The following is a 15189-nucleotide window of genomic DNA, read 5'->3' on the forward strand; positions in this document are numbered from 1 at the left end:
TAAAGATGAAGGCTGACATTGAGATAAGTGTTGTCATCCACATGAGGACATCTTCTTAGCCAAAGGCCCCAAAACAAGAATAAAACAACATGATTTACTACTCTGTGATGACTCAGTGTGCATAGTGGGCTTAAAGGGACTGAAGGAAAGAGTCGTCCTGCATGTTTATTTTTCTTATAACTTATGTCTACAGTCCATGTGTGTATGATGTGTGCTTTGTTCAATTGTTTGTTCATTATATGTATGCTAAACAACAACTTGCCTTGAAATATCGATGCAAATTGTGCAGAAAAGTAGAGAATTCTCTCTCTCTCCCCTCACTACTGAATATTCAGACAATCCTCTGGCGGCGCTAGAAAGAAACTATGACTCTTCTGTTTTGTTTCTGGGTAAAATACGCCATAATGGTGTTTCATACAATGCTCACATCCTCTAGCGCTGCAGAGGTATTAAAAAAAAAAAGCATAAATCTCCCAGAATGTGACGCAGTCTTCCACATCCAACCCAGAAAACATACAAAGATACTACTACTCCTCCTCTTTTGCACCATAATCTTACTTTTCCTATTAAAGTGCCTCCTAGCACTTTGTGTATATATAATTCTTAAGATTGATGTAGGTTTCTTTGAGCTAGGGGATATTATGGTCTGTTTTTGTAACTTGGTAGTCAGCTTTGTTTGGCGACAGTTTGCTGTAAGGCAGCTTATATACGGTTACACCACACCTACATATACCTTTAAGGACAAGGAACTAAAACCTACTTGAAAAAAAACAAAAAAATTTACGAGGGCTTATTCCCACAGGTGTCACTTTCCGAGACGAAACTTTTCAGTTATGGCATTTGACCTCAGAAAGTTTCATGACAATGTTGTGTGCAGACCCCTAAATATCCCCTATATCAGGAGTGCCCAACTCCAGTCCTGGAGGGGCAGTATCCAGTGAAGTTTGGTGATTCCTTTGCTCACACACACCTGATTCAACTCATCTGTAAATTGACAGGTTTAAGGCTTGTGTTTTAGCAGAGGAATCACCAGACTTTGCTGGATACCGGCCCTCCAGGACTGGAGTTGTGCACCCCTGCCCTGTATAACGTATTCAGCTACTTTAATTTGAACGTGTTGTAATGTTTAATTAAACGGATCCTGTAATCAATAGATAACCCAGTAAGTGCGGCTGATTTGAAAACAAAAATCAAAATGCTCAAACCCCATCTTTGGTTTGAAGGGTATAAAGCCCCCTAGCAGTAGGCTGTGCCTGTTGTCATTAAAGGTTTATGTAGGTTTATCCCATGACCGTATGCATGTGTCCTTTCAGTAATATGTTATCATCTTTGCTTATGGTTTTATAAAATGCAACTCATGTATTAAAAAGCTGTTTGAATAGATTTGATTGGGTTTAGATTGTTGCAGGTTTTCCTGTGTAGCTGTGCACATGTATTCTCTATGCATCCAGTTATTTTGTTCACATTAAGGCAGGTAATTCAGGTGAACGTGGAAGAAAAATGAAGACTACATTTAAATATAATAATATTTTTCACTTCTTTCTTTCTATGAAGGTGGATGATTATGTTTTATTTCTTGTGAATTGTCAAACATTTTTTTAGACTTAAAAGCATTAGAGGAAAAAGTCAAATGAATTTATTTATGAATTACAGAACAGTACAAATCCATCCGCATCACTACAGTTCAGTACAGAAAGAGCTAACGTTCAGGGAGATGTAGGTTTCTGTGTAAATGTGTGTATTCCTGGGCTGCGCCTGACACAAGAACAGATTTTTCTGTCTGTTAAAGAATTTTATTCAGATTTTTGTGAATGTGTGTATGTTGTTTTTATTCTGACCATCAGAGTCTCCTTTTGTGCGACCCACGTTTTATTGTGAAGTCAAAGATAATACTTGTATAACAATATTCATTTTTTTGAATTTGTCTTTTTCCTCTATTTTTCTAAGGATGTTTATCATAAATTGTAAATAAAGGCAATGCATTGTCTCTATATTTCCTTGTTCCTTTATTTTAAATAAGAAGTTTGTGTTTATCTGGAATCTGAGAAGCAGAATGTTTTGCAATACGTTAACACCAATATTTAAAAGTATTTTAGCAATGTTTAAAGTTATAAGGAACCAGATGCATGAATAAAGGATTAAAATATAGCAGCCCACAACATCACAGCTCTTTAGATTAACGAATAAATAATGGGAATAAAAACAAATACAAAAATAAATAAACATTAAGAAAGTAGTGATTGTAAAGTGTCAAACAATTGTGTGTGTGTGTGTGTGTGTGTGTGTGTGTGAGAGAGAGAGAGAGAGAGAGAGAGAGAGAGAGAGAGTAAAATGAATTAAATATGGTTGGATTAATAGGAATGAACAGATTTGTTTCATAATTCAAGCATATACTAAATTTCCAAAACAAAAGACACATGTTAAAAACTAATAAATTATTTAGGTCAAATAAAAATAGCATTTAATCGTTCTGTTTGGGCTAAACACTTGATCATCTGAAAGACAGCGATATATCACACAGTACACAGTACTTACAGATACATATTTACAACTGTTTGTATAATAATGTAGTAACGGATTAAGTATATTACAGTAATAAAATAAACATTCTCTGAAAAGTTCAGACAAAGCAGGAGAAGGAAAGGAGTGTGTGAAATGTTTCTCTCTAAATTGATCAGAGAAGGTATCTCCTAGATGAGTGCATGTGACTTGGGACCAAATTGTCAGGGATGAAATACTCTTTGGGCCAGCAGCATTATCATAAACACAGCAAAGTTACGAACAGCTGGGTGTAGACAAACCTGGCAACCCAACATAGCCATGAGTGGGGAATCTGAAAATAACATAGTGGCAAAACAATCACTTTGTGGTGAGTTTAGTGGGGCGTAGTGATTGGCTGTTGAGACAGCGCCCCACTAAATTCACCCTGATCGCTTGGCCAGGGTCCGGAAACAATACAAATATATTTCTCAGACAAACAAACGTGAGCACATTGCCCACTGAGGAGAAACCCCTTGTGTAGAGTCAAGACTTGAGTCCGCTTCAGCATCACATATTAAATTTAGCTCATTATCCCATCAGAAGAGACTTGCATTACTCATTTTAAAAACTTAACAGTTGCTCTCTGAGGTTTCTGAATTAAACTGTGTTCTTAAAAACGATGTTGTTAACACTTTATATCCTGTATTCAGAATCCTGCACACGATACACAGAGAAAGGTTCAGTTAAACCTCTTTGACTTTGGTTTTTATGGACCTTCTGCCATAGCTTAAGACCCAACATAGATGTCTTAGCTGCGCTACATTAGATATTCCTTTTCAGAAGGGTCTAGAGATATTGAGGTGAAGTCTTTATCGCTCTTCAGTACATCTGTACCCTTCATCAGTGTCACCAACTCCTGCTCTTTCTCTGACAGTGTAAGAGTTGTTGATTTGTTGTATTCCTCCACGTCCACCTTTGGTGTGATGTTGAGGCTCTTCTTACTTGGCTTATACCACCTTAAATAAAAGCAAAATAAATTCCAATTAATGGTAATCCAGTTACTTTACATTTAGGCCCATGATTTTATGGACTACTTGTAACGGCATGTAACCCTTACCCAAACCTCAACAGTTAGCCATAGTAAGTTGTGATGTGCTAACTGACAGTAAACGAAAGAGATATACTTACTACTACACTGTACAAGTATTGTTACTAATGTTTTTAACAGAAGGCCAATCAAAACATAAATAGTCTTCATATGCGCAAATAAGGAAATGAGTAAACAATAGGTATTTGCTTGTATGTAAATGCAAAGGAACTTACAAAAGATTCCAGATAAACATGAGCTATGCCACCTTTACATATGCTATTATTAATGGAATAATATATACATGCTGAAGAAATGAAAAGACTTAAGCTTAAGCAACTCAAATATAGGGTGGTGTGTATCAATTTTATGGCTTAAAACACCTACATGTCCTTGGTAGCGATCCCAGCTAATACACACAGAATGGCGCCAAGAGTCATGCAGAATGCAAAAATAATCAGCCAGCCTGCAGACGGGACACAATGCAGTGGGGGTTAAACAAAGTGTTTACAGCATATAAACACAGTGTGAGAATGGAGAACAGTGCTGGAGAGTTCACTGACCAGGTGTGCCCTCTGCTGCTTGAGGAGAACTTGTGGGATATACTTCTATTTGTTTTGGGAAAGAACGCCCCTTGGGTCCTGGAGAGAAAATGATTAATCTCTTCATGTGTAGCCTTTCTAGCATTTTTCACAGTAAATTCACCAGTGTTAAATCAACACTATGTACTATGTACATGGGAGCAGAAAAGGTTGCACACACAGACACACACATTGAAACAGTAGAGCTTGTTTGTGACACGGCGTGGTGATAGAGTGATAAAATACCTTCAGCCTTGGTCTCTGGTCCTGAAACATTGGGTACATCAAGTTCTACTATTGTTTCAATGGTAGACCCGGTTGAAGTGGGAACCTCTGAGGTGACATCTGTTTCAGACTCTATTCCAGACCCTTCCTCTCCCAGTTGGGGCCTGGACCAAAGGGTTGTTGAGCTCAGGCTGCTCACCTGAGTGCTGGCGCTTGTCAGGAGGCGGAAATCCTTGTATTCCTTTTTATGGAATGTATCTGGAAGCATTCCTGAACCTTCTACATTCTCACTGATGGTTTCTTCAGTGGTAAGATTTATCTCTGTTCCCCCAAGTTCAGGGTAGGACGTCTGTGTACTGTAGCCGTCAGTATTCTCTCTGAGGAACATTGTGGTTTCTTGGTGAGGGAGAACAGAAGATGAATTCTCAGTATTCTCATTGTCTGGAAGTGATGTAGGAGGTTCTCTAGCAAACTCAGGGTCTCGAGTTGTCATGTCAGGGCTCTTGGGTTCATTTACTGTTGTCATACCGCCCTCCTGAGGGGTGACAGTGGTCTGAGTTCCTTCTGAATCTTTACTCTTAGGAGAAGTGTTTGTTTTGTCATTATTGCCTGATGTTTTGATGTTTTTTACTGCAGATGTTGTTCCTTTTATATTCACTATGAAACCATCTGCTATTACTTCCTCAAGAACATCTTCCTCTTGGTCAGGATTTGCAACTACAACAGAATAATACACAGTAAAATGTTAAGAACTGAATGGGGAACTGTTTAGATGTTCCATGACACTGACTTGACCCCAAACAACATACTAACATATATATGTTACTCTTTTTTTGCACTACTTTTGTTTCGTTAGGCTATTTCCATGTTTACTTGATTCATTATTAGTATTAAGTACAATTCTTTCAATTGTTAATGGTTTCAGGCCAATTTACCACCTCCTAACCCCACATCCTCTTGGGAAATTAAATGGAAAGACTTCTCAGAGCCAAGATAATTCATGAGAAACATTATAAAAGCAAACATGCTAAAACATGCACTGATCTGCAGGCGTTCATTTACATGTAGGGTGTGCCAAGGAATAGCACTTTCCAAGATAGTGGTTAAGAATGACTAATCATTTACTACAGGGTTTGGCAGGTGTGGTTTGGGAATTTCTGTGTGGTAAGTTTCATTATATTCCATGTTTACTATTTTTTTTTCAGCGGGCATGATCATAATCTCTATTCAAGTCTGGTGTGCAACACACGGAGAAAGTTGAGAAGGTCTACTCACTTGTGGTTAGATGTGATTGTGTAGGACTGCTCATAGATGCTGGAGCGGAAGTAAGGGCGTTTTCACAATTCAATCCCAATGATTCTGTGGGAACAGAACACAAGGCTAGTACTCTCATCCATTAATTGCATGAATTTATTTTTTTTTTTTCTATAATAAATGTCCCAAAGTTGTTCTTTGTTTTGGCATAATTTTGACATACCGAGGCTTTGTGCGAAATTAATAAATAAATAGTACCCAATAATGACAATGTGAAAAGAGAAAAACCAGGAAAACTAACATTTTACATGGACATAAGTATTCAGACCCTTTACTATGCCACTTGAAATTTGGCTCTGGAGTCCGTCTATGGCAAATTCAATTGGTTGGACATGATTTGGAAAGACTCACAGTTGTAATAGCAATGTATATCAAAGCACCAAGCCATGAGGAGGAAGCAACAGCCTGTAGAACTGTGAGGCACAAATCTGGAGGAGGCTGCAAAATATCTTGGCTGTTCTGTAAATTGACCTTGATATTTCTTAAACGAAGAAAGTTTGCAACAACTAGGTATCTTCCAAGGACTGACTTCCCCATGAAACTAAGTAATCAGGGAGAGATGCCTTGGTAAGAGAAGTGACCAAGAGCCCAAGTGTCACTCTGACTGAGCTCCAAAGAACCTTCTTAGTTCAGTGTGTGCAGGAAATATTTCTGATCAATCGCAGTTGTGTTTACACATCCCAGCGTCTCTGTACGGGGCTAGCTGGATAAAGTCTGCGTAATGTCCGGAACAAATGTTGCAGGCATTTGTGTTCACACATACAACTCGTCTGGGTACCCTCCGTAACATACCTGGGTTACCATGCATGTGTGGAAGGGGTTTGAGACTGTGAAAAAACAAGATTCTCTGGTCTGAGGAAACCAAGACTGAACTTTTCTGGCTTCGATTCCAAGTGCTATGTCTAGAGGAACCAGGCTCTGCACCTCACCTGCCCAATACCATCTCTACAGTGAAGTATGGTGGTGGAAGTAACATGCTGTGGAGGTGTTTTTCAGTGGCTGGGACAAGAAGACTTCTCAGGTTTCAGAAAAAGCTGAACGGAGCGAAGTACAGAGATATTCTTATTGAAAACTTCATCCAGAGTGTGCAGACTGGGCCAAAGGTTCACCTTCCAAAAAGACAATGATCTTAAACACACAGCCAAGACAACACAGGAGTGGCAGGAGAGTCAATTCTGTGAATGTCCTGGAGTGGCCCAGCCAGAGCCCTGACTTGAACCCAGTCAAAATAAAAACTCTGGAGAGACCTGATATGGCTGTCTCCATCCAACCTGACCGAGCTGTAAGGATCTGCAAAGAATAATTGTGGAAAAACCCAAGTCCAGGTGTGCAAACGTTTTGGCACTATACCCAGCAAAACTGGAGGCTGTAACTGCTGCCATTGGTGCTTTAACTTAGTACTGAGTAAAGGGTCGGAATACTTATGTCAGTTCAATATTTTAGTTTTTCACACTGTCATTATGGGGTATTGTGTTCAGAATGATGGAAAAGACTTGATTTCTTCATATTTTAGCACAAGGCCACAACTAAATGTGAAAAAAACCTGAAATGCTCTGAAGACTTTCCAAATTCTTTGTATGTAAACAATCTGTGTTCAGACTGACTGCTCTAATTCATGGTTATGGGTCTTTTAAATAAAAAATGTAATCATTGATATCCATCTCATGAAGAACCATGTGTCAACAGGTGAGGAATGCTCCAAAGAAGGCTTTTTTGGTGCCTTTAAGTGTGTGGTAATTTTACATTGACATTTTACCTGATTGTGTAAAGCAGTAGACGTCAAAGAGGTTATGCGCTGCCTCAGCTTGAGAAATGACTTCAGTCGAGTTGAAGGTGCAGTTTGGATCAACAATGTGTGGGAGGAAGGAAATGATCTGGCCTTCAATCCAACCATATCTAAACAAAGGTGATGTGTTAGCATTGTTCGGTTTGGTGATGCAGTGTTCTTTAATATCATTGTTCTTGTTTTAAACCTCAAATGGAAACTTTACAGGGCAACATTTAAGTTTAAAATTCGATTGCATGAGCTCCATGAATTCCAAGATATTATGATCATGTACAGATCATATAGGAGGTGGGAGACCATTTTCTTTATACAAGCTTTATATGTGCATAGTCCTATATATCTATATTACTATAGATATATCCATCCATTATCTGTAAGCGCTTATCCAATTCAGGGTCACAGTGGGTCCAGAGCCTACCTGGAATCATTGGGCGCAAGGCGGGGATACACCCTGGAGGGGGCGCCAGTCCTTCACAGGGCAACACACACTCACACACTCACACATTCACTCACACATTCACACCTACGAACACTTTTGAGTCACCAATCCACCTACCAACGTGTGTTTTTGGACTGTGGGAGGAAACCAGAGCACCCGGGAGGAAACTATAGATATATATAATATAATAATAAATGAGAAACCACAAAGAGATATAAGGCTTTCTTCTGTCTTTCTGAAAGCGATGATATACACAGACAGCAAAGTTTTCCGACGTAAGACCAGTAGTAATTTTGAGTACAAATGTATTAAAGTGCTAACCTGCATGTTTTTAGGCCTGCGTTAAAGGCCTTGTTTATCTGCTCCTCTGTCGCCAAACTGTAGTCTAAACTCTGGCAGAGCTGCTCAGCCTGGTGGAAGTTCAGTGTGTAACGGCTGTCTCCCTCCAGATGGATGACTCCAGCGTAGCTGCATCTCATTTTCTGTTCTACTGAGAGAGAAACCAGTATAAACATGGCATCTTCTTAAAATACTCTTAAATTTAAAGTACATTAAAGGATTAATAACATGGATTTGTCCCATTTTTAATATAGCACTCTTTGATGTACTACGCAGTTCATATTATCGATATCTCTGTGGGTTTATATGTGAAATAATTGGTCTAAAGTGCTGCTGGCTGAGGTATGTTGAATATAGGCAAATGTATTGGTTGCTGTGACATCACAAAGTTAAGTGTGGTTAAGTAAAATGGCCTGTTTTTGCAGCTCTGCTCCCATATACGGATTGAACCATGTAAACATCAAACACCTTCATTTCAAAAACCAAGAAAGCATGCTTTTCAAAGATATGGGCTGTTTATAAAGTTCCCCTATCCCTTTGCTGCTTCAAAAAGGAGTGGAGATTGCAGAGCTGATGTGTAACTTTAGGGCACCTTCTACCTGCTTAAGCCTCTCCCTTCCTTGTGTGTCATGAACACCTGCATTATTTGTATTCTCCAGAGTATCTTGCATTCACACAAAAGGCTTCTGTGTATGTCCAGCAGGAAGCCCTGGGTTTTTGATGCTTAGTCAGTAGACTAGCTTCACTGGAGCCGAGCTGAAATATGAGGAGGGTTGCACCAGGCTCAATCCATTTAAGTGCTGTGCTCCAAATTGCAAGTCATAATATGAGAGATTACTGCATTCCATGCGTCTTAAACCAGAGAGAGCTTTATAGCAGAACAACCTGGACTTCTCCTGTCTGCTGTCATGTCAGTTAAGACTTGTTGATCCCATTTTCATTCTCTCTCTCTCTCTCTCTCTCTCTCTCTCTCTCTCTCTCTCTATATATATATATATATATATATATATATATATATATACACTAAGTGTTGTGGAAATGAATAAGGGATTAAGTAATTCTTCTAAAAAGACTGTAACATTTTACTGCAGGTCACAAGGATACACGATACCTACAGAAACCTTTCATGAAAACAGACTCAAACCTGTTTATACCCCTAGAACAGCACTCGCAGGAATAGCGCTTTATAAATATGTATACCTATAGTCTTGAAGGATTCTGAACACAGACATAAAGTGGTAATAATAAGGTCTTACATTTGATTAACTGCACTTACATTAAGCTAAGTTTATTGTGTGTTAAACATGCTCCTCACAAAGCAGATGTCAATAACCAATGCAGTGTTTGCTGTGACCACTAATGACCACTGATATGGTTCATATAAAAACTCATCATGGAAATACTGAGTAATAATTTAACCCCAAGAGGAGGAGAAGGAACTTTGGCCGTCAGTGCAACCATATATTAACAAATGGTTATGGTGTTGCTGTTGATTTTAAAGGTAAAACTGGGCACAAATTAGAAACTTCTGTATTTTAAACTGTTTGTTGTGCAAATGAGGCCAGTATGATGTCGGCAGAGAAGCCTGAACCCATTCTGAACCCATTTCTAGTACATCCTATATATATATAATCATATAAACATCAAGAATCACACAGCAAGAAATACAAGGTCATCCAGGCAATGAAAAGAAATCAGTGACTGTATTTTGAGGTTGAACATAGATTTATTGAAGCTCTATAACTTCTGTCTTAGCAAAAGAGTTACATATCTCACCACTCACCTTGACCCTTGGTTGTGTGAAGCACCAGTAATCCAGAGACGACCAGTAGAAGCAGAAGTGTCTGCATATTTACAGAGAGGTTTAGTTGAAGATGTGTGAGATTGGAGCAGGTGTGTGATCAATGAGCTGTGATTTGGAGTTTGAGGACGGTAGAAGCATGCCTCTGCTCCTTTATAAACTTGAGTCATGACTGATGACACACTCTGAGGTGAGAGATGGGTGGTGCTAGCGCAAACACACCCAACCTATTGTGTCACACTTTTCCTCTCTCACCGGTCATTAGCCTAGCTCACGGCCCCCAGCCAGACACTTAACACACATCATACGGATCAACTTTATCTCCACGGACGTCACTGAGGCTTGTCTGAAGAAATATGACATGGCTTAAAAGCCATCTGCTCTAAACTCACTTAATTACAGTGGTGAAGCACACTTCTGCTGGAGGATTGTGTGAGATTTACCACACGAACGTAGATTTTTAAGATTTGATTTGCTCACACTCACGTTTCAAACCACACTGGATTGCTGTGGTCATGTCAAAGTGTATGTTTGTTTGTTTGTGTGTGTGTGTGTGTGTATATTTATATATATATGTGTGTGTGTGTGTGTGTGTGTGTGTGTGTGTGTGTGTGTAAACTGTATAGTAAACTCATCTTGTAGTTCCAGCTAGTAGACTGGAATTCCTCTGTTAATGTTTATGTTATCTATCTACCAGACTTTCACTGAAGATTAGTTTCACTAATCTGAATCTCTGCCTAGTTCACTCATACCAGCACCACACACACACACACACACACAGTACCATGGCAATACCATATCAGTGTAGCAGCAGTCAACAGCTGACCATTGATGAATGAGCTAAAGCAAAGTAATCAGCTATGCATACAGTTTGGAGGAATGATTAAAATCAATCATTCATTCCTTATCTGTAACTGCTTATCCAGTTCAGGGTCGCGGTGGGTCCAGGAATCATAGAGCGCAAGGCGGGAATACACCCTGGAGGGGGCGCCAGTCCTTCACAGGGCAACACACACACACACATTCACCCACCCACTCACACCTACGGACACGTTTGAGTCGCCAATCCACCTACCACCCGGAGGAAACCCACGCGGACACAGGGAGAACACACCACACTCCTCACAGACAGTCACCCGGAGGAAACCCACGCGGACACAGGGAGAACACACCACACTCCTCACAGACAGTCACCCGGAGGAAACCCACGCGGACACAGGGAGAACACACCAACTCCTCACAGACAGTCACCCGGAGGAAACCCACGCGGACACAGGGAGAACACACCAACTGCTCACAGACAGTCACCCGGAGGAAACCCATGCAGACACAGGGAGAACACACCACACTCCTCACAGACAGTCACCCGGAGGAAACCCACACAGACACAGGGAGAACACACCACACTCCTCACAGACAGTCACCCGGAGGAAACCCACACAGACACAGGGAGAACACACCACACTCCTCACAGACAGTCACCCAGAGCGGGAAACGAACCCTCAACCTCCAGGCCCCTGAAGCTGTGTGACTGCGACACCTACCTGCTGCGCCACCGTGCCACCCATGATTAAAATCATACTCTATTATAATTACACTGATATTTATTCATTCAGTCATTCATCTTCTGTAACCGCTTCATCCTGTTCAGGATCAACTTTGTCCCAGAACCTGCTTAGAACTATAAGGCACACGGCAGGAACACAGTGGACAGAGCGCCAGTCCATCACACTCACCCAGTCACTCGCACACTTAGACAGTTTCCAATCTACCTACTGATGTGTTTTTGGATTGGGGAGGTAATGTAAGCATCCAGAGGAAACCTACACAAACACAGGGAGAACACTCTAAACACTCTTTTTCAAGAACGCTACCTGTAGTGTCATTGTACTGCTCCATTTACATTGGTAAATTAGTGTGTATTTAATATTTAAAGGCCAGCTCCGTGCCCTTAACAGCAGCATATTTCCTCAGCAAAAGCCTCTGAAATGACCTATAATTTTTACACAAGATCTTACATCATAAATTCATGGCAGGCATCAACTCGCTTTGGAGCCCAAGAAACTGCAACTCTGTCTGTGTGGCTATTGATGCTAAACAAGCAAAGCTGCCACAGAAAGCAAGAAAGTTTCACTAATCTGAATCTCTGCCTAGTTCACTCATACCAGCACCACACACACACACACACACACAGTACCATGGCAATACCATATCAGTGTAGCAGCAGTCAACAGCTGACCATTGATGAATGAGCTAAAGCAAAGTAATCAGCTATGCATACAGTTTGGAGGAATGATTAAAATCAATCATTCATTCCTTATCTGTAACTGCTTATCCAGTTCAGGGTCGCGGTGGGTCCAGGAATCATAGAGCGCAAGGCGGGAATACACCCTGGAGGGGGCGCCAGTCCTTCACAGGGCAACACACACACACACATTCACCCACCCACTCACACCTACGGACACGTTTGAGTCGCCAATCCACCTACCACCCGGAGGAAACCCACGCGGACACAGGGAGAACACACCACACTCCTCACAGACAGTCACCCGGAGGAAACCCACGCGGACACAGGGAGAACACACCACACTCCTCACAGACAGTCACCCGGAGGAAACCCACGCGGACACAGGGAGAACACACCAACTCCTCACAGACAGTCACCCGGAGGAAACCCACGCGGACACAGGGAGAACACACCAACTGCTCACAGACAGTCACCCGGAGGAAACCCATGCAGACACAGGGAGAACACACCACACTCCTCACAGACAGTCACCCGGAGGAAACCCACACAGACACAGGGAGAACACACCACACTCCTCACAGACAGTCACCCGGAGGAAACCCACACAGACACAGGGAGAACACACCACACTCCTCACAGACAGTCACCCAGAGCGGGAAACGAACCCTCAACCTCCAGGCCCCTGAAGCTGTGTGACTGCGACACCTACCTGCTGCGCCACCGTGCCACCCATGATTAAAATCATACTCTATTATAATTACACTGATATTTATTCATTCAGTCATTCATCTTCTGTAACCGCTTCATCCTGTTCAGGATCAACTTTGTCCCAGAACCTGCTTAGAACTATAAGGCACACGGCAGGAACACAGTGGACAGAGCGCCAGTCCATCACACTCACCCAGTCACTCGCACACTTAGACAGTTTCCAATCTACCTACTGATGTGTTTTTGGATTGGGGAGGTAATGTAAGCATCCAGAGGAAACCTACACAAACACAGGGAGAACACTCTAAACACTCTTTTTCAAGAACGCTACCTGTAGTGTCATTGTACTGCTCCATTTACATTGGTAAATTAGTGTGTATTTAATATTTAAAGGCCAGCTCCGTGCCCTTAACAGCAGCATATTTCCTCAGCAAAAGCCTCTGAAATGACCTATAATTTTTACACAAGATCTTACATCATAAATTCATGGCAGGCATCAACTCGCTTTGGAGCCCAAGAAACTGCAACTCTGTCTGTGTGGCTATTGATGCTAAACAAGCAAAGCTGCCACAGAAAGCAATCACGTGATCATCTGATGATAAGAAAAGGGCAAAGGATGTGATAAGAGGCTGGCGGAGCAGGGAGGCATGACAAGTTTGACAATGAATCTTCTCAGATATGTAAGAATAGTGATACTTATCTGATACTTACCACCAGACTCTGGTGAGGGCCACACTAAATCAGAGCCTCATACGTGTTCATTATGGTGAGTTCAGGCAGCAGATGAACACTGGCACTCCTGTCGCGATCACTAAAAGAAAGAGCTATATAAGTTTAGTTTCACTGGAAACCCTTTGGGCCAGGTCCAAGAGGACAGGCTGCACCAGTTGAACCACTTCCAGGATGGTTCTCCACACATTCAGACAAAAGCTTCTCAGTTCTCTGCTTTTCTGCTCTGTAGGTCAACAATGACTGAGCTGAACTTGACCTGCACTTCGTCCTCACTGATGCTGTCCATGATACAAAAAACAATGATACGGTATACAACCGCAGCTATGCTCTCAGAAAAACTTGTCATTGTGTTGGTATCTTTTGCTGTCAGTAAAGTGGTACCCTCAAGAGTACTTCTTATGTACCTTTAGTTTGTCAACCGTTATCTACCAAATCCTATATTAATTGTAGCAAATGGTGTCGCAGTCACACAGCTCCAGGGACCTGGAGGTTGTGGGTTCGATTCCCACTCCGGGTGACTCTCTGTGAGGAGTGTGGTGTGTTCTCCCTGAGTCCGTGTGGGTTTCCTCCGGGTGACTGTCTGTGAGGAGTGTGGTGTGTTCTCCCTGTGTCTGCGTGGGTTTTCTTCAGGTGACTGTCTGTGAGGAATGTGGTGTGTTCTCCCTGTGTCTGCGTGGGTTTCCTCCGGGTGACTGTCTGTGAGGAGTGTGGTGTGTTCTCCCTGTGTCTGAGTGGGGTTTCCTCCGGGTGACTGTCTGTGAGGAGTGTGGTGTGTTCTCCCTGTGTCTGAGTGGGGTTTCCTCCGGGTGACTGTCTATGAGGAGTGTGGTGTGTTCTCCCTGTGTCTGAGTGGGGTTTCCTCCGGGTGACTGTCTGTGAGGAGTGTGGTGTGTTCTCCCTGTGTCTACGTGGGTTTCCTCCGGGTGACTGTCTGTGAGGAGTTGGTGTGTTCTCCCTGTGTCTACGTGGGTTTCCTCCGGGTGACTGTCTGTGAGGAGTTGGTGTGTTCTCCCTGTGTCTACGTGGGTTTCCTCCGGGTGTTCCGGTTTCCTCCCACAGTCCAAAAACTGTGGGTGACTCAAAAGTGTCCGTAGGTGTGAATGTGTGCGTGTGTGTTGCCCTGTGAAGGACTGGCGCCCCCTTCAGGGTGTATTCCCACCTTGCGCCCAATGATTCCACGTAGGCTCTGGACCCACTGCGACCCTGAACTGGATAAGAGGTTACAGATAATGAATGAATGAATAATATTCTCCCTCTGGAGATAAGAAAGTATTGCACCTCTAGGAAACACAACTGGAATCTGAGACCACTGCTGAACATCTTTTCTTTTTAACTATAGAGTCTGTAACCAAAACAAACTAAAAGCAAAATACTACAATAATTAATTACAGCTTCGGGCTCTTTTTGAATCAGTGAATCAATTGGCTCCTATAGCAATAATCCTCATA

At 42.0% G+C, this 15189-nt stretch overlaps 1 protein-coding gene across 2 annotated transcripts; it reads right to left on the reverse strand.

Moving 5' to 3' along the window:
• Positions 1-1292: 1292 nt before the first annotated feature.
• LOC136678038 (CD44 antigen-like) lies at positions 1293-10174 on the reverse strand. Of its 2 annotated transcripts, none has more exons than XM_066655811.1 (8): positions 10036-10174; positions 8235-8400; positions 7445-7584; positions 5650-5733; positions 4396-5091; positions 4132-4209; positions 3956-4034; positions 1293-3497 (listed from the first exon to the last, which is right to left on the reverse strand). In XM_066655811.1, the coding sequence occupies exons 1-8, from the start codon at positions 10100-10102 to the stop codon at positions 3299-3301; spliced, it is 1509 nt and encodes a 502-aa protein (XP_066511908.1). In that variant the 5' UTR covers positions 10103-10174; the 3' UTR covers positions 1293-3298. The 2 variants fall into 2 exon arrangements, with proteins under 2 accessions (XP_066511908.1, XP_066511907.1); XM_066655810.1 differs by having other exon boundaries at positions 8235-8403; positions 10036-10166.
• Positions 10175-15189: the final 5015 nt, after the last annotated feature.

This window comes from Hoplias malabaricus, chromosome Y, assembly GCF_029633855.1.
Source record: "Hoplias malabaricus isolate fHopMal1 chromosome Y, fHopMal1.hap1, whole genome shotgun sequence".
In the NCBI taxonomy this organism is placed as follows: Eukaryota; Metazoa; Chordata; class Actinopteri; order Characiformes; family Erythrinidae; genus Hoplias; species Hoplias malabaricus.

What these genes read in the sequence shown, in the direction of transcription:
- LOC136678038 (XM_066655810.1), bottom strand. Translation starts at nt 10,102, where the DNA reads ATGCAGACACTTCTGCTTCTACTGGTCGTCTCTGGATTACTGGTGCTT. An exon ending in TCACACAACCAAGGGTCAAG is followed by an intron (nt 8,404 to 10,035) that starts GTGAGTGGTGAG and finishes TTTCTCTCTCAG; the next exon opens with TAGAACAGAAAATGAGATGC. An exon ending in ACAATCACATCTAACCACAA is followed by an intron (nt 5,092 to 5,649) that starts GTGAGTAGACCT and finishes ATTCTGTTGTAG; the next exon opens with TTGCAAATCCTGACCAAGAG.